An 18,788-nucleotide genomic window follows, 5' to 3' on the forward strand; every position below is an offset into this window, starting at 1 on the left:
GGTAACACAGGCATGACTCACATAAGCTTAAATAGGTTTCTCCGAGGTGCTACTATAAGGTACTGCTGCTGCTGTTCAAATAATGCAGAAAAAGGTTTGCCATGTCCTTTTCTTGTCTAATAGTGAAGTGTGAGAGGTGTTAGAAGTATGATTTGCTGTCTCATCAAAGATTCATGTTGTGGAGTAAGCAGCTTTTTGTTCTTGGGTTATCTCCTGGATAGATTTTAGTTGCTTACATGAAGAATTTAAATTCTTCCAACCCAAACACTTTGAGTGTTTCAATATTTAATCCCTGTCCATCTTTACAAATGTGGTTTTACATAACATGCAGACACCTAAATTAGTAAACAGACTTCTACACCCGGAAATGTGAAAAGTTCATTTAACACTAGAGTGCAGAACAAATGCAAACACTCACACGCTTTCTGTGACACACTTACCAGAGCAACAACAAACCAGTCTGTCTTCTCTGCCTTTATCTCTGCTGCCCTTAGCTATAGCATTCAAACACACATACACCGTCTCTCTCACACTCTCTCACACTCTTACATTATCAACAACAAGCACATCCAGGGCTCTGTATGGATTTTTACAGCTTTGAACAGGCTGGTGGTGCTGGACTCAGCCTAAGCAGGGATAGAAAAGAGTATGCCTGCCTTTTATGAGTGTATCTGTGTCTGTGTGTTAGTACTGCACACCTGTAGTGGACACACCAGATTTTACAAACATACATGACAACTTAATGTAGACACACATACAGCACCTGCATACAGAATACAAGCCTGGACCTGGCAGACTAACAGACTGACCCTACATCGATATTCACGTCCACTAGAGGCTGATCAAACACAACACAACATCCATTTAGTCTAAGTCTTTAGATTAAGTTGTTGTTAAGTTTTAGTCACAGTTAAGTCCTTTTTATCCTTAAGAATTAAGTCTAGTTTTTGACAACAACTTAAAAGAAATTGATTCAGTTTTAATTAATAAAAGGCTCTTACAGTTTAGTCTTTACTTTTGTGCACAGCCTTTATTCACTTTGAACTAATTCAATCAGTTAAATTGTGAATAAATATAAATGTAAAGCACTCATATTAATGTATAAATATTGACATATCTAATGAACACAGTGGAGAAATATCACAGATTTTGACACTCCAGCAGTCCAGCTAAACTTGTAAAGCAGATGCCAGATTCCATGTCTGTCATCAGGCAGATCTGTCTTGCAAAAGCTCAAGTCTGAAACGATTGCTCCAAGTCTACACCATAGACAGTAGAAAGAATTGGACCAAGCCTGTGTGATGTCAGCCGTCTGCTTACAATAGACGGACTCAAACAGCTTTTGAAGCAAATCTGTGGTGGGCTCCATATTGAAATCATTGTCTCAACCGAACTTTGAATCAACCTAACAGCAGACAAGAGCCCGCAGACTGAGCTCAACTTCCTGTAAGCTCAGCTAGCACCAAAGCCATCCTTCTGGAGGTAGCACCTGCCTATCAAGCTATCTGGCAATCAAATGAGACGCACCAATCAGTGCACAGCGAGGTTTTTTCCTAAATATAATCGAAACAATTGTGGTACAAAACAATTCATCCCCTTACAGTGAAAGGACGTAAAGACATTAGCTAATGAGACCTGTTTGGTTTTATGAACCAGGCTGTAAAAATAAAAATAAAAAATTAACAGGTGTTCAGACGGAACTTCCAGTGTTCCTGTAGCCAGTCTCAAGTGGACACTCGCCATATTGCATTTTTTTGCACTTCCACATTGGCTTCATTTTTCAGTGCCAGAGGTTGACGCTTGGTTTAAACAGAACTGACCAATCAGCATCATTTTAGGACAACGAGGCGGTAGCTGGGGGTGGGGTTAGCTGTGCTGGAAGCCAAAAGCAATTTGCTCGGATGCAGTTATTTTATAGTTACAGTTTAGTCGATGAAAACTAAAAAAAAAAAAAAACATTTTAGACCCGTTTTAGTCTGTATAAAGAGATTACATTTCTGTCAAAACTTTTAGTCAAAACATGTATTTCCTTGTCTAAATCTGCCAAATACTTATGGGCTCCAAGCACTCTGCAAATTAGCTTTAGTTCTTTTTAAAGTTTTTTTTATTTAGTTTTATTTAGTTTCAGACTTATCTTTACAGAAATTTGTTGACTAACATTTTGTCATAGTTTCATTTTTTAAATTAGCACTGCCTCGCAAAGAACAGACTGATGGCAATAAGAATAAAAGTAGATTTAAAGCAATGAGATAACTTAGAATGAGTTGGAAAATATAAGAAATACATTTAATACAGTAAGACACTAAAATATAGATATTATAAAATATAGAGAGCAATAACGTACAAACAATTGTGGAAAGTAAGACAAAATACAAACCAAATATAATACAATGATAAATCAAAGGTAAGAACTAGGCCTAATTAAGATTAATCACATTAACCATGATTAACTAAGAACTGTATTAGGGACATAATTTCTTTTTTCTTGCCATTAATCTCATGTTTTATTGTCCCTCTTTGTACACTTTGGTTAAGACATTGCAGCATTTCCCTGCAGCCACAGTGATGTCAAATTAGTACACATCTGCTCCTTAATGTCTCGTTTCACTTTAGAAAAACTCACCAACAGCTCAGTGGACAATTCAAAGTCATCTAAATGTTGTCTTATCATTAACATTTACCTTTTTAGTCCCTGCATTTTTCTTTCAATCCATGACTGTTTCATTTTTCCATGGATAAATTTATGTTATAATCATAGAAGCAGGTCTGAATGCAAACAGGAAGTCAGTTGCCCTCAGTTTGAGACGGCAGAAAAATCACAAATGACACAAAAACATTTTTAAATGCAAAATGCATTAAACAGGATGATTAGTCATGATTAACCACAGAAATTCAGAGATTAATCACATTTAAAAGTTTTGTTCAACAGCCTTAGTTAAAAAAAAAAAAAAAAAAAAATATATATATATATATATATATATATATATAAACAAGGGAACAAAATAACTTCAAATTAAAAACCTGGTTTAAAAAATGTCTTTAGTTTCCTCTTAAAAAACATTCAGTTTAATTCAGGTCAATATTATTTTTTATATGCATTAAAAAGCACATTACTGTCAATAAAATGAAATGCATTTTGTCACATTCTTATTCTTTAAAACCAATAGTAATACATAGAGGAAGAAGAAATAAATGACATACAAACAAATAAACAGTATTGCCGAGATGAAAATGTCCAGAGAGCTGGTCGTTTTGATGTCCTGGGGTAAGTTCCAAAGCTTTTTGGAATAAAAACAGACAGAACAGATTTGCCTTTTTGTAACCAATCACCAATCAATCGGCCTGACTTCAATTGTGATGCTCATATTTCTCCTTCTTCCCTCCTCCATTTTTGTTTCCTCCATCCTGCCCTCACCCGCCCCACTCCTGACTCTCACCTCCCTGTCCTGACCCAGGAGCTGAGGCGTCAATCAATGTGAAGCTGGTTGCCGTGGTGAATATCTGACCCCACCTCTCCTCCTGACTCTGTCAGATTACACCCTCTCATGTCAGTCAGGGACATACAGTGTGTCTATTGGCTGAGCTCTCTGTGCTTGTTCGTGCGTGCATACACATCAAACAGAGGAGTGTTGAATCGCTACTTAATCTCTAATAATGGCCACTTAAAGCTAACAGTGCTTTTGGCAGGGACAAAATTCTGGTAAATTTAGGATGTTCTCTATTACTGAAAGCTTACTTAGCACAGCCTCTACAGACTGGAGCAGGAGTTTATCAGTCTTTCACAGAAGGGAGATGATTTACCCAGGTATACAAGTGAGCAGTCACATTAAAAAAGATATATCTGCCAAAGAAATCCCCAAACAATTTTAACTTTATACGTGAAGCGCTGCTTTGTGGTGTTGCAGCATGAAACACGTAAATGGACATGCTAACTTCTTAAAGAGCACATGGAGCAACGCTCTTGTTTTGTCACACTTATATGTGCATGCTTCTCTTTCCCCTCTCTGCTTCCACTATATCATAACACAGCGATGGATTCACTCAAATAAATATGCTCACTTTGAAAAACAAAAATTTGTGATGTGTGTTTGTGTGGGCTGAGGAGTTTTGGACAGCTGCTGACATTTTAGGGAGGATAATGTTTTTTTCTGTTTTGTTTTTTAATGTTCCTCTCTGGCTGTGTGCATGCATGCACTGTTTGTGTGGTTAATGTTTCAAGTGTGCAGTTGGTTTATTTGTATGGAGAAACACAATTTTTAAAACATGAGCTGAGTACTTGTGTACCATGTAAGTATCTTTAGGTATATTAGACATGTGCATGGTCTTACAGAGCAAAGGCTCTCCTACTACACTGCACTGTGTGGACTTGTGAGCTTGTTTGTGTGGATTTTTGTGTGGGTTTGTTTTATTATGTGTATTTTGGTGTGTGGGTGGAGTTGTGGTTTGAGGTGCAAAGATGAAAGATCTGTCTCTATGACTTGCTCATGATCCTTGTTTTTAAAATCCTTATGTGCACATCAACAAACATATTGTATGTTAGTGCACTCAGACACTGAGATCCTGACTGAATGTTGGTATCAAGTAAACTCTTGATAATGACAGTAGAAATGATTGTACATGTAGCAGAGACAGTCACTCATGAAAGGCATCTAAGTCTATGACTCTGTCTTCAAATTTCTGATGCTGTAGTGCGCTGATCTACAACTGGTGGCCCAAGGGCCATATCAGCCCCCCCAAAGCTTCCTATCCGGCCCCCAGATGTTCTTTAAATTCAGAAAAGGAAGGAGAAAAAAAGATATCGTGGTTTTAAGAGTTTTGACTTTAAATGTCTGCAGCAGTTAAATCCAGCCCCAAAAAGATTACAATTGAAATTGTTTTAGAATGACTTAACATGTGATCTGTTTTTATTTAAATTCACTAGTTAAGCCATTATTAGTATTTTTTAATGGACTAGACTGGCAGAAATGTTGCAAAAATGGCTAGATGAAGTGGTGAAAAGAGGTTAGAGAGTGGTAAAAATGTGTGATTTGTTTCCAAATGGGTTGTGGGGTATCAGAGTATCTAAAATGGGTGAAAAGTGGTAAAAGTGGTGCAACAAAGGAATGAAAAGGGTTAAAAATCAGCAAAAATAGATGGAAAGTGGCAAAAATGGAAAAAAGAATGGCACAAAGGGGATTAAACATGCAGGAAAAGTGGTTCAAGAATGGTAAAACTGGGGTCAAAGAGGTGAAGAGTTGCAATAGTATCAGAAATAGGTTAAATTGGGCAGAAATAGAGCCTGGCAAAGTAGTGAAAAGAGGTTAAAGAGTGAAACACAAGGGAAATAATTGGCAGGAAAGTTGCAAAAATGGTTTAAAGAGTGGCAAAATGGGTGAAAGCGGCAACGTTGGTTTAAAAGTTGCAAAAATGATCAAAAATTGGTGAAGAGTGGCAAAAATGTTGCAGAAATGGCCGAATGAAATAGTGGAAAGGGGTAAAAAGTGGCAAAAATTGGTTAATATTGGTGCTATATCACAGTTATGGAAGGCCATTCTCTGAGTATTTCAGGGGCCCGGCCAATATTATGGGCAGGCCTGTCTACCTGTGGCCTGCTGCATTATAGATATTAGGGATTGATCTCACTGGTAATGCCTGAAAAGAAGATAGAAATACTATTAAAATGATATGTTAATCAGACCAAAATATTTATTTAACACCTTAAAGCCTGTTTTATCATTTTGATACATACTTTTATGATACCTCTATCTAATCGATATGATCAATAAATAACTAAAAACACTTCTGAATACAATCTGATAAATGATAAAAATGCCCTCAAGTGGATAATCAGTTACCAAAAATACCTAATGTATCAAATGAGATACAAAAAATATATATGTTAAATTTTATGGAAATTTGGATTTTTTGGATTTCAACAGAAAGTTTAATAAATATGTCAATTCCAAAAAAGAGAATTTTCTGGCCATAATTTGTGTTTTAAGGCTTTAATGGGTTAATTTTTGTTTGTTTGAAAGTTCGGCCCCCAGAGTCTCTGATGAGACTGAATCTTTCTCTTGTGCAAATGTACTTGATGGTCCCTGCTATAATTGTTAACATGTTTTGCTGAAACATTAGTGTTGCCTTTTTCAGATCAAAATGTTTGATGACATGTGAGGGTTACTCTAACAAAGTGCTACAAATTAGGACTTAGGAATGCATATAAATGCATCTAAATATTGATTTCACATTTACAGTCAAATAATAATCCTGTTTTCTTGATTATATCTGCTTCAAGTTATTGAAATGATTTTAAATCTGTGTTTTTGTCTGTGTTCAGTTTGCCCAGGGAGAGTACAACTCCGGTGGGTTTGACCTCAATGTGATGCCAGTTTGGAGAAATAACATCACCGGTAACGGAGTGGTGGTCAGCATCATTGACGATGGTGAGTCTCAGCTTGATAAGTGCATCGCTCATGGTCACACACTTTGTTTCTCACTGATTGGATCTTGGATATTAGTATGTGATGACTATTAAACATGTTTGAACTTTAACTTGGACTCAAGCAGGAATGTAACAAGGACACTGTGGCATATTTTGGGAACATTATAAAGGATCAAATGGGTTTCATGTTTATTGCAGGAAGGTGGACTTACATGTACTTTAATGTAATGTGTACTATTTAACTTTCAATTCAAAAAGAGCTAGGGGCAAATTTCAGACTTTTATCTTAGATACTTGTGTAGTCCATTGTAGAGTGTTTTTGTAAACTGGGGTTGAATGAGGTACTTTTTTAACACACAGTAAGTAGGAGAGCAGGGACAGAAGTTAGGCTATAAAATGTAGAAAATGGGTATCTTGCTCTACATAATTATGCAATCTTCTTGGGGGAAGAAAACAGTTGCAGAAACATCATTTTGGTTAAGTACTTCTTTGGAACACTACCAAGACTGTTATTACTAGCAGCAAACTGATCAGCTGTTTGGGATTATGTAGTAGTGCTGCACAGTTAATCCAATTGCAATTGCAGTGTCAGTACGTGCAATTAGATTATCGCAGAAAGGCTATAATTATTTTTGTATTAAGTTAAACTTGGAAGGTTTATAAAATACAGAAAGGCTTTTAAATTTAAGGTAGTGTCATTGTTGCACTTTTGTAGAAGTACCTTTAGTTTTATGAAAGGAAAACCCTTTTAAAAAAATCAAGTTATTTTGAAAGCAGTACTGCAAAAATTTGGGGTTTTGAATTTTATCTATGCTACCTAATGGGTTTTATATTGAGAAATTCACAATTGAAGACTCTCGCTACACTCTGCATTTCCTTGCTAACCAAGCATGTCGACTTACAATACAATTCATGTGATATATTTTTCTTGCAATTGCAATATAATCCAGTATAACTGCAAAGACACATTATAACCAAATTGTGCAGCTCTAGTCTGTAGTGGGGCAGCATGGCGGTGCAGGGGTTAGTGCTGTTGCCTCACAGCAAGAAGATTCCTGATTTGCTTCCCGGTCAGGGCCTTTCTGTGTGGAGTTTGCATGTTCTACACCTGCATGCAGGGCTTCCTTCCACCACCAAAGACATGCTGTGGGTTAGTTGGTGACTCTGAATTGGCTGTAAGTGTGAGCGTGCATGGTTGTCTGTCTTTATATGCACTGCAACCAGTCCAGGGTGTATCCCGCCCTAGCTCGATGACAGCTGGGATAGGCTTCAGCCCCCCCTTTATTCAGACTAGACTAATAATTATATTGTTTAGACTGTTTCCCACAGAAGGAGACATTACTTGGATGGTACAGGTCTCATTTCTAAGGTTAAGTTCTTGTTTGTCTCTGCTCTTTAGACAGAATTCATTAGCAATAGATATATAGACAAAGACACAAATATTATCTCTTGCTTCTTTACATGTTTCACTACATATTTTGTGATCATCAAAGATTAGATGTTTGTAGGAAGGCTTAGATACTGTATTGCAGCCATCATGCTAGTGTGCAGGAGTACAAGCACCTGCAGAAGAAATGTTTAAGTAAATGTTGAAGTATTTATTTTCAAATAGTTGATTTAAGTAAAAGTCGACACCTGTCTTTGGTATGTTTGGCAATTATATACAGATTTAAAAAGAAGAAAAATTAATCTGCAAATATACAACAAGATAATATATTTCTTCATTAGTCCTAAAAGGGGAAATTCCAAATTTACATCAGCAAGAATGGTGTGACAAAGCACACAATTAGACACATAGAACAATAAATGAGTAAGAAAAGCATGCAATTTTGACATTGAATAAATACAAAATAGGAAATATACCCTGGGATGGCAGTAAAAATACCTGGGCCTATCTAGGTATGGGCAAACACTGGTGAATTCTGACATTACCGCTTCCCAGTCTGAGATTATTTAAGAGACAAATGTTAAATTCTTATATGCACAGTGGAGAAATATCATGAATTTTGAATGTCCTACAGTCCAGGACTTACATTAAAGTCTGGTTTTAGTCTCCCTGACAGAAACCAACATACTTTTCGTCAGGGTTTTTATCATTAAAGATCTATTTTAGCTAGTCTTGGTCTAGTTCTCATTAGAAAGGTGGTCAACTTACATTTTCAATCATAATTTTTAGAGGTAGTGGTTTAAAATTAACAGTGCTGTAAAGCAGGTTAATTATGTGGTTTATATAATTATTATTGATAAGGACCTCATACAACCCCACTTTGAAAAGTGCAGTATTCTGTAACTGTTGTATGCCATCTCCAAAATGAATAAAAATGGTGCAGACCTGTCAAGTTTGGTGTGATGAAGCTGAACTCTGGCCCTCGATGGAGGGGGTGAATGATTTATGTTAGTGCACCCCCCCCACACCTCCACAACCACCATCATCTTCTCGTCTCAGTCACGCCACAATGAGAATTCATTTCTCTTTGATTGCTGGGATATCTGGCAACAAGGGAAATGAGAGAGCGGCATCTTATGGGCTCATTCATCAAGAACTAATTGAAGCCTCACTAGTCTCAAGTGCTGATAGAGCTGAAGTAGTGTTGGAGCGTGCTGTTTCGCGCGCGTGTGTTAAAATGTTCGTGTGACACTTTCTTTTTTTTCCCCACCAAGTGGCTCTGACTCTGCAGTATGTGTGTGAAAGAGCACTCTGAGAAACCGTCCTATAACTGTGTGATTTTTCAAAGAATGGCATATTTGTGTGCATGTGCGTAATTGTTGTGTGTGGTTAATGTGTGGGTGTGTGTGTGTGTGTGTGTGTGTGTGTGTGTGGGGGGGGTGGTTCTTGTCCACTTGAATCCATCTGCCTGCAAGTGTGTTGATTCTTACTTCACTGTCTGTTTTTGAAGAAAGATGCTCCCATTATGGTTGGACAGAAGGCCTTTCCTTTTCTCTGCATCCCTCTGCATACAGACAGCTATTCATTGTGTGCGTTTGCATGACTGTTTGTGTGTATGGGTGGGCCTGTGTGGGTATAGCTGGTGCAGTATGGGGGGGGTAGATACAGAATGAGCAAGCAAGTGAGAAAGAAAGAGAGAGAAATTAAACAGAGGAAGGATATAGAGGGAAATGTCAGGAGAAAGCAAGAGCAAAAAGGATTCAGAGAGGGGGCGAGCTTGTGTGAATGTATTTGTGTGTATGAGACAGAGAGTATTAGACTTGCACCGCTGAATCTCCTTTCCTCTGAGGCTATTGTACTCTGCTCCACCTCTCTGTATTGATTCCACCGGGCCAGAGCTCCCTCTCTCTTTCTCTTTCTCTCTCCATTTCTTTTGCTCTCTTCTCTCATTTTTGGTCTTTTTTCCTCGTTTTTTTGTTCCCCTTCTTCTTTGTTAAATAGGAGGTGACTTCTTCTTGTGGTCACCCTTCTTTCCTCCTCTCCATGGGTCTCTCTCCTCCTCTGACAGTCTGCCCCTCACAGCTGAAGGATCATGTACACCCTCACCTTTACCCACCTTTCAATCGATGCCCATTGATTTTGATATCACAATGAAATAAATTATTTTTCTTTGAGTGAAAGTGCTCCCACCTCCCCTCTCCCCTGGCTCTAGAATGCTTTTCCTCTCAATCTTTCAGTCCTGTATTTTTGTTTTAGAGGTAATATAATTGGCATTTGAGGGCCTGTCACTACAACTATTGAATCACAGACACCATGATACCTGTATACAGTACCTGCTCCTTATTCTTCTTTCATCCTCTTCACCCTTAGTTACATCATAATGGGCAAGCATCTTTATGGCTTTGATTTAGAAATACCTCTGTCCTCAAAAACACCCTTAAGTAAAGTCAGGTACCAATACTTTTTTTTTTAAGATTTATTTTTGGGCATGTTTGTGCCTTTATTAGATAGAGGAGGACAGTGGATAGAGTTGGAAACAGGGGGAGAGACAGGCCGGACCCGAACCCGGGCCGCCCGCGCACATGGGGAGCGCCCTTAACCACCAGGCCACCTGCTCCCCAGGTACCAATACTTTTAAGAGAAATTGGGTTTTTAGACAATGCAAATACATTTTCAGAAAAACAACTTCCTCTTGTAAATAGATCCCTTTCCTTAAAGGGGACATATTTTACCCCTTTAAGACAAGTTTACAAGTCCTCAAAACATGCCTGTGAAGTCTGTAGCTGAAAAAACACTCCAATATTGGATTTTTGCATGTCTAAAAAGCCCCTCTGTTTCAGCCCTGCTCAGAGCAAGCTGTTTCTGTGTCTGTGGCTTTAAATGTTGCTGAGCTATCTGACTCCACCCCTCTCAGGAAATGGATGTGGCTTAATGGATGTGGCGCTCCTGATCCTCCTCTCAGCTGGCAGCTAAGAGGAGGATCAGAAGAGGAGGGCAGAACTTTCCTCCAAGTAGAGTGGGCCAACTGAACTGGGGGCGGCGCTAACTCCCCACGTGACATCATGAGGGGAAAATTTGAGAACGGCTTGTTTTAGCACAGATTTTCAGAAGGGTGGGTGGAGGGAATTGATTTTTCTGGTATTTGCAGGGATTGTGGACGGGCCAGGGGCACATGTTTTTGTAAGAAAAACCTGAAAAAGGGATTTTTGCATAAAATGTCCCCTTTAAAAAGAAAATAAACTGTAAACATGTACAATGAATGCACTGTAAATTTCTAAATACACATGCATTTTTTTATGTGGTCTGATTGATGCAGAACAAAACTGGATGTTTAACATCTCTATTTAGTCCCCTTTCTGTAGTAGTGAATTACAGTGCCTTGGGTTCCTTAAGAGGTCCATTGGTTATTTAGTTGCCATAAATAGACTGTAGTTGATTTAAAAGCAAAAGGCACTAAAGAGGTACAGTTATTAATGTAAATTATGTTGATGTGAAGTAGCTGCTTTTATCTGTGGAAGACTTAACTAAAGCTGTGTGGTTTAGCAAGATTTCACCTATCGGTTTTGGTAATCTCAGTTTAAAGACTAAACTACTATAACTAAACTTGGCACAAAAAGTGAAGACATTTTTTCTTAGTAGAATATTTCTTTGTAACAATTCTTTACAGTTAAGCTTATACTGATCCTTATTGTTTCCTTTTAAGTGGTGCCATATTTGTAAGGAACATGCATTTGTGGGATGAGCAGCAGAGCTGAGTATGTGAAAAATACACCCATGAAAAATTCACCAAATCTTCTAAATCATGCCCTTGGGCAGTGCGTTTAGATGTTTAAGATATTTTTAGATGTATTTATATGTGGCTAATAAGTTGTGTTTGGGTGTTGCCTTTTGCATGGTGTTCCCTCTTGGCATTGTTTTGGGTATATCTGGTTGATTGTTGTTGTTTTTTGAGTTGAGACAGTTTTGCACCATGAGTGCAGATATCCACTGGGTTAAAGTTTGATTTTAAGTTTTCCTAAAGGAACGCATAGCATTCTTAATCAACCTGCATTTCTTTGCTATTAGTTTGACTCGGCTTCTTTCGTGCCAGTAGAGACCCGCCTTGCCACAGTTTTTCTACAGCTATGTCACATTGTTAAAATATTAAACACTTTCAAAAGTGTAGTTTGACTAAATATATATAGTGTGGACCGATATAGACTCATTTGAAGTACTAAATTTAACTCTTTGTGCTTAATAAACACTGTTAATATTGCTGTATATGTAGTTTATCATAGCTGTATGACTTTACCTGAACAACCTTGTTGTTTTTGCTGAAAGGAAACAATCATATTCAGCTCCTCAGTAGCTACTCAGTACTTAAAGTAAACTTTAAATTTAAAAGCTTTTACTTTCACTTGAGCAGGTTTAAAGACCAGTACTTTTATTTCTACTTAAGTTTTAACCAGAATCACTGTCCTTTTACTCCAGTACAATAGTCGTGTACTTTTTCCACCTCTGCCTGGAAATAACATAAAATAGAACCTTTTTAATCTACTATTTTACTGCACATTACACATTTTAATCTCTAACTACATCATATTTATATAGTCTAGCTGTTTATAAACATATTTCAATTTTTTTTTTCAAACATCAGTGAACTTATTCTCTGTCCTCTCTTTTTAGCGAGAGTAGGTAGGGACAACGCCCTACTGCCTCCTGTCCGCCAGCCACAACTGGTTAAATCTTCAGTGGACTTGATGGTGAAGGCTGCCATTAGTAAAGTGATCCTCAGTATTTCCCAGTATCAACCACTGATATTTTTTTCACATTCATGTGCCACTAATATAGCAGTGGGAGCAATTTGGGACTAACTGCAGGAGTGACGAATCAAATCCCTGACTCTTTTGTTGAAAGACAACTGACTCTGCAACTAAAGCACAGCCAAAATAATCTTGGTACAGCTGGCTGTTCTAAGTCAATGGAATCTGAATTAGGATCTTGTTTCTCTGAAACTATGTTGAAGCTTTCTCCTCTTGAGACTCTGAGACCTGCAGGTGCTCTGTTTGCCTCATTTGGGGGTGCCGCTGTTTCCAAATTAGACAACACGGATTGCTGCTGTACATTTGGTTTAGCATTGAAAAAAGGAACCATAGCATTTTTAAATAAGTGTTCTCGTTGCCTTTAAAGTCATCATAATATCAAGATCCCTGACTCCAAACAAGAAGGTAAAGAATTTTAAAGTATGAGGGGGGAGAGTAAACAATATAGGGCAATTTCATCTTAAGAGCTTCAAATGATATGATACAACTGTCAGATATTGGTTTTGTTTGAATAGTTCAGTGTTGATCTTTGCTTGCTTTGCAGGTTTTTCATATTGCTTCTGAATATTGCCATGACTACTCAGTAAGCCAAAATAATTTTAAATTGTAGAGGTGTTATTCTTTTTCTCATAAAAGCATGTGCATTCCACATTTCTCTTTCTTGTCTTGTCTATCTTGCCAGTTACACAACTTCTACTGATCTGAATAGTCCTGAGTGCCATCTGATTGGTCATGTTAGCAGTGTCATTGTTCAGGTATAGGTCTTATTGAGAATTATCGCTTCTCAGTGCAATGAATTCATCGTGCATTTTTATATCACAATGCTGATGAAAATATACTCAGTCATTTCACCCTAATCTGCAACACTGTTAACATGCTAGAAGGCTTTCTGTACATTTGTTTCTGGAATCTTTCATTCGATATCTGTTGTCAACAGCTTGTTTTTCTGCATTAAAAGTTTAAAGGACTTACAGAGTTGTGATTGTAAATGCACATGTAGCGGCTGTAACTGAGCATTTACTTGTCATTATAAATCTACAGATGTTTTTTGCATGGAGTGCATACACATCAATAACTATTCCCCAGATCTTCAACTATGCATTTTTTTAAAATAAGGCCTGAGAACCTTTTATTAGCAGTAATAAAAGACTGCCATCTGTGTCCACAGACTAAACAGTCATTAGGCTTTTGTCTACTGATGATGACCAGTGAGTGAGTTAAAGATTGATCCGTGAAACGACATCCACCCTCCATCCACCCTCCATCCACCTTGACCCAGGACAGTATCTCACAGTGCACCCTACTTTCACCACCAGCCCAAGAACACTTCAGTATTGATTTGCACTCATGCTGTTGTCATTACATGCCATTGGTACATGAGACTGTGTACATAAGTAAGTCTTATATAGGGAGGTAGAGAAAAGAAGACACATATGCACAAAGAATGCTGAGCAGCATCAAAGATATTGCATGAACTCATGGCATTTTTACATGGCAGTGATTTCAGAAGTGGCCTTTCTCAGTATTTTTGCACAGCTTAGCACAGTGTAGCAATGTTCTGTAGGATCCATATGTGTAAACCTTTCTTGAGCCTTTCTTTACTGCACTCTGGAGCTGATTTAGATATTGTACCCTGCGCGTTATCATGTCTTTGTAAACAGTTAGTTTATATTTATATCTTGAAAAGCACCCCTTTGAGGGAAAATGTGAACCCAGTGTAGCTGCAGAGCTGTATTTATGTTTCCATATTGTGGTGTTTATCTGTTGATGTAGGAGGTGTGATAAAACATTTTATGGCTGATTATAAAGTCTTACGTAGCTGCTTTAAGAGGGAGAGCTGTATTTTTTGATATTCTACAGCCTCAGCTGATTGACTTAATGAGGTGTTTCCTTACAGCCTGAAAAGCGTTTACAGCTCACGCTGTGTCGAACAGTCTGTCCTACAGAGGTGTTGCAATCATAAAAGGTCTGTTTGGGAAATTAAATCTCAATATTACAGCGGAGCTGTACATTTTAAATCCTTTTTGTTCATCAGTGTTTTATAGTTAGATGTTTGACTGCGACTGCTCCCATGCTGGAATTCTGTCCCCTGAGGTGAAAGACCGTTCACAGTGTCTGTTGTCCTCTGACCTCTGAACCCACCAGCAAACATCGTCCAATAGAGAAGCTCTACATACCTGTGGAAACGGATGGGCAATTGTCTTTATTTTTGATGAAGCAGCAGTTTGGTGGTAAATAACCTTGAAGCTAAATTTACTTTTTTTGGGTGGCATTTTTGTCTACAATATAAAGGTTGTCATTTCTCTTTTCCTCTGAGTAACAACATCATTATGCACTCATATAAGTAAAAAACAAGATTTGTCAGCTCTGTCCTTTACAGCAGTGCTTCCCAAACTTTTTTCCAAGATGTAATGTTGATATGGTGGTGATTTATGTTTGAGGGTCCATGCATTGTGTTGTATTTTGAAAGAACCAGATATTATACGCCTGTGACTTCCTGTTTAGAGCTTTCTGATCAATGGGAATTGACGCGGTTTGGCAGTGGCCGGCGCTGAAAATAGACCTGCAGCATATCTCAAACGAAGCAGAGCGGAGCGGGCAGTGGAAATGCTTTGATAGACCAGAGAGAGAGTGATTTGCTCTGCAGTACGATTTGCCGGCAGATTGTGGCGCTTGATGTGTGTAGAAATAAGGTTGATTCTCTGTAGTCATACCAGCCACACACTGCTACTTGTCATTTGTATGTCTGAGTCCCTGAGTACATGGTGATATATGTTGATTTGACCAGGTCTGCATGTCTATATTTAGTGGTTCCTGCCATGTAATTGGCTGATTAGACAGTTGGGTTAACCAGCAGTTGAATATGAAGTGGTCGGTGAGTGTGAGAAGAAAAGATCAGTAAGCACAGTTTATTTACATGCGCTATGAGCCATATGCCACTGCGTGGCCAGCTTATACTTCAGTGATTGCATCATCATCGTACTGTCTGAGAAACTGTGAATATTTCCCTATATGCAGAGTAAACACAGGCCACAACAAACACTGACTATTTAGAAAAAGCCACACACACAAACCACTGAACACACAGCTGCTTGCTGCTGAGATGCTTCTTTGCACAACATAATAAGAGCGTGATTATCATGATTATCACTAAACAGCAAAGACTTTGACAAGTAACAAACTGGTCGCCAAGCAACACTAAAGGAAAATGTAGTCATTTGTTATTGAATATTGATTTAAGTAAGACTTGAAACTGGGCTAAACTCAGTTGCAGTTTATTTTATGCTCGTGGGTGGTCAGAGAGAGGTGACTATGTTAAAGCATGGAGCTCATTCTTACATCATATGTCTCTATATTTCTAAATGATTGCCCATAAATACTTGCGTCTGTGGATGCCCACTGTGTGAATGCATCCATGCATTAAGGCAGGCTCCTGGCTCCAGTCCAGCGAAAGTGTCAGAACTCTGCATGTGTGTGCGCTGCTGTTTGGTAGAAATGACACTGGCCGGCTTTGTAAAAGTGTGTCTGACAGGGGCAGCGACGGAGTCAGCGCTTTTTTTCCTCCCTCTTCACCCCCCGCTGTTCAATCCATCCAGCTGCTGTCACCACAGGGGAGCAGACAATCTATCAAGGCATCGGGATGCATTCTCCTCACCTGCGCCGCGCCTTTAATGAACAGCCAACATGATCCCGGCTGACAAGCAGGAAATGGATGTAATAAAGATTGTTTCTGCATGCTCTTTGCATCCCTGATAAATCACCTCGCTGTGCAACAGATACGGGAGCCACATGGAAATTTGATTTCACACGGCAAGGGGGAGGAAGAAGAGAGCAGTGGGGGAAAAAAGAGAGCTGCTAGTGGCAGGGTCACTCTATTTTATTCCCCTTTTTTCTCCAGCAGAGCACTGGAGCAAGGTGTGTGGGGGTTGAATGAAAGGACTGTTGTTTTATCCTTTTTTGCCTGGAGCATGGCTTTCTGCCTGTTAGTCTAAAAATAACAAGAGGCGATGTGTGCAAACCTTTACATAGATGCCCGTCATCATGCTTGAATATGGCAATAAATGTTTTTATTACATGACTGGACTTCTACCACAGAAAAATAAATAAAATATGAAACATAAAACAGATCACAGACATAAAGTTTGTTAGTTGTTCAGGATATTCATTCCCTCCTAACTTTAGTTTTTTTCTTAACAGGGGCTCCCCTGGAGACCCTGTAGAGCCAGAATTACCCACAAACCTCTTCCAAGTTTTTAAGTGTCTCCATAGAGGTGACCACTCCAGTAACCCCAATAACACTATACTCCAGTTCATCATTTCAGGAATTAATTTATATCAAAAATAAAGTCCTGGAAGTCTTGCTAACACAAGAAAAAAATTATGAAGGTGAAGAGATTTTTTTTTCTGTTGCGTAGACACAGCCTGTGAGCCAAATTTGCACCATCATGGTGTGAAGTTTGTTTGTACGCACACAGTAAAGCTGATTTACAGAATGAGTTTTCTGACCTTAGTCTAGTCGGCTAAACAGTTATAATTTGCATTTAGCTGGATGTGCAATTATTCATGTAGAAATATCTACTTAAAATCACAGCAGAAGCTCTGATGCAGGACTTTCAAGGAAGCAAATGCATCCTGACTGTTTAATCTGATCCAGTTTTATGTGTGTTTGGGTTTAAAACATTTGGTTATACTTAGAGTTGTTCTGATTCAAATACCAGTATTAGAAATTAAGGCTGTCAAAAGATAAGCATTTTTAACTGGGATAAATCTCATAATTTCTGTAGTTAATCAAGATTAATCACCTTTTTAACGCATTTTAAAGTTTCACTATTTTGCATTTTAGACTATTTTCATGTCATTTTTCTACTGACTTAAACTAAGGGTATTTGACTTCCTTTTTGGGTACAGACCTACTTTTAGAGATACTAGATCAAAGATTTAAACATAGACTTAACCACGGAAAAAGGAACTTACTGTGGAGTGAAATGCACGAGCTTCTGTTTTCAGAGCAGTGGAGATGAACCAAAGGACCCACTGCAGCAGCAAAGTTTGGAGACTGCGTGACAATTATTCTCTGTATGTGTTTGTCCAAAAACCTTCCAGACCGAAGTTTCACACATGACAAGAAGTGACACATTTAAAGTTAAAGACCTTCTGAACAATAAATCGTTGCATCTTACTTGTTTTTCCTCTTGAAGCTAGTCCCATTGATGCTATCCACCCTTTTTAATCCCTTAAGTCAGCACTTCTAGTGAGCCTGGAACTCAGGTGACTTTTTGGGGCTTTAAAGATTAAATCCACACCAGTAAACCCAATATTCAAGATCTTTTTGTCCATTTGAATCAATTTTCGATCACTTATTAATGCTAGCTTGAATGCTAACCATCATATTGTGTTCATTTTGTTGAGGGTCTGTCAACCAATGGAAGGCTGTCCCATCATCATGTCATGCTGCCTTTAATAGAGCACAATGAAGAGAAAGAAAGAGCCTGAGCTGCAGCCCCCTGTGTTAATGCTATTTTAATACCTAGCATTAAAACTAAAATAATCAGCAGGAAGAACAAGTTTAAGGGGCTCATAGAGGCTGTAGATTATGATTCTATTTGTTCTGAGTCAAATGTCGGGCTAAAATAATTTGCTAGTCTTCAACAGCACAGTCGGTCTAGCAAGTTTATACTGGTATCACATCGGTACTCCGTATCGGCTGACACCCAATGCCCTGGTATTGGAATCAGTATTGGGAAGGACAAAATGTTATTGTAATTTCTGGCTATACTTTTAAAAAGGCTGCTCAAGGGAGAGACAGACTAATATCAGCAATCACATGCAAGTGAGAGTTTCAGTATCAGCTGGGAGTTTTAGGTGCTGTCAGAAAAATTCAGAAAAACAGGGGGAAAAAAATCTACTCAGAAACACAGAGCATAATTTATTTTTTTCCCACAAAACTTCGGTTTTAATCCTGACCTAGTGATTTCACTACCCTCAGAAAACAGTTATTTTCTATTCTTGCATGTGAAAGCCTTATACAAATGTAAATTTTACCAAGAAAAACAAAGAGAAATAGAAAAAACAACCTTTGTTTGTTCATGTGAATGCAATACAATTTCCCCATTTAGAGCTTTCTGTTGTTTTACAAACTTTCTAAGAGCTGCTTTCCAAAACTCCTATGCTAAAAACC

At 38.3% G+C, this 18,788-nt stretch overlaps 1 protein-coding gene across 1 annotated transcript in view; it reads left to right on the top strand.

The window, feature by feature from the left end:
- LOC121513485 overlaps positions 1-18,788 on the top strand; it is a 124,894-nt gene that overhangs the window by 64,907 nt on the left and 41,199 nt on the right. Inside the window, exon 7 of the mRNA XM_041793272.1 lies at positions 6,317-6,422. Within this exon, the coding sequence (XP_041649206.1) occupies positions 6,317-6,422 (106 nt within the window). The remainder of the gene's footprint in view (positions 1-6,316; positions 6,423-18,788) is intronic.

This window comes from Cheilinus undulatus, linkage group 8 (genome assembly GCF_018320785.1).
Source record: "Cheilinus undulatus linkage group 8, ASM1832078v1, whole genome shotgun sequence".
Classification (NCBI taxonomy): Eukaryota; Metazoa; Chordata; class Actinopteri; order Labriformes; family Labridae; genus Cheilinus; species Cheilinus undulatus.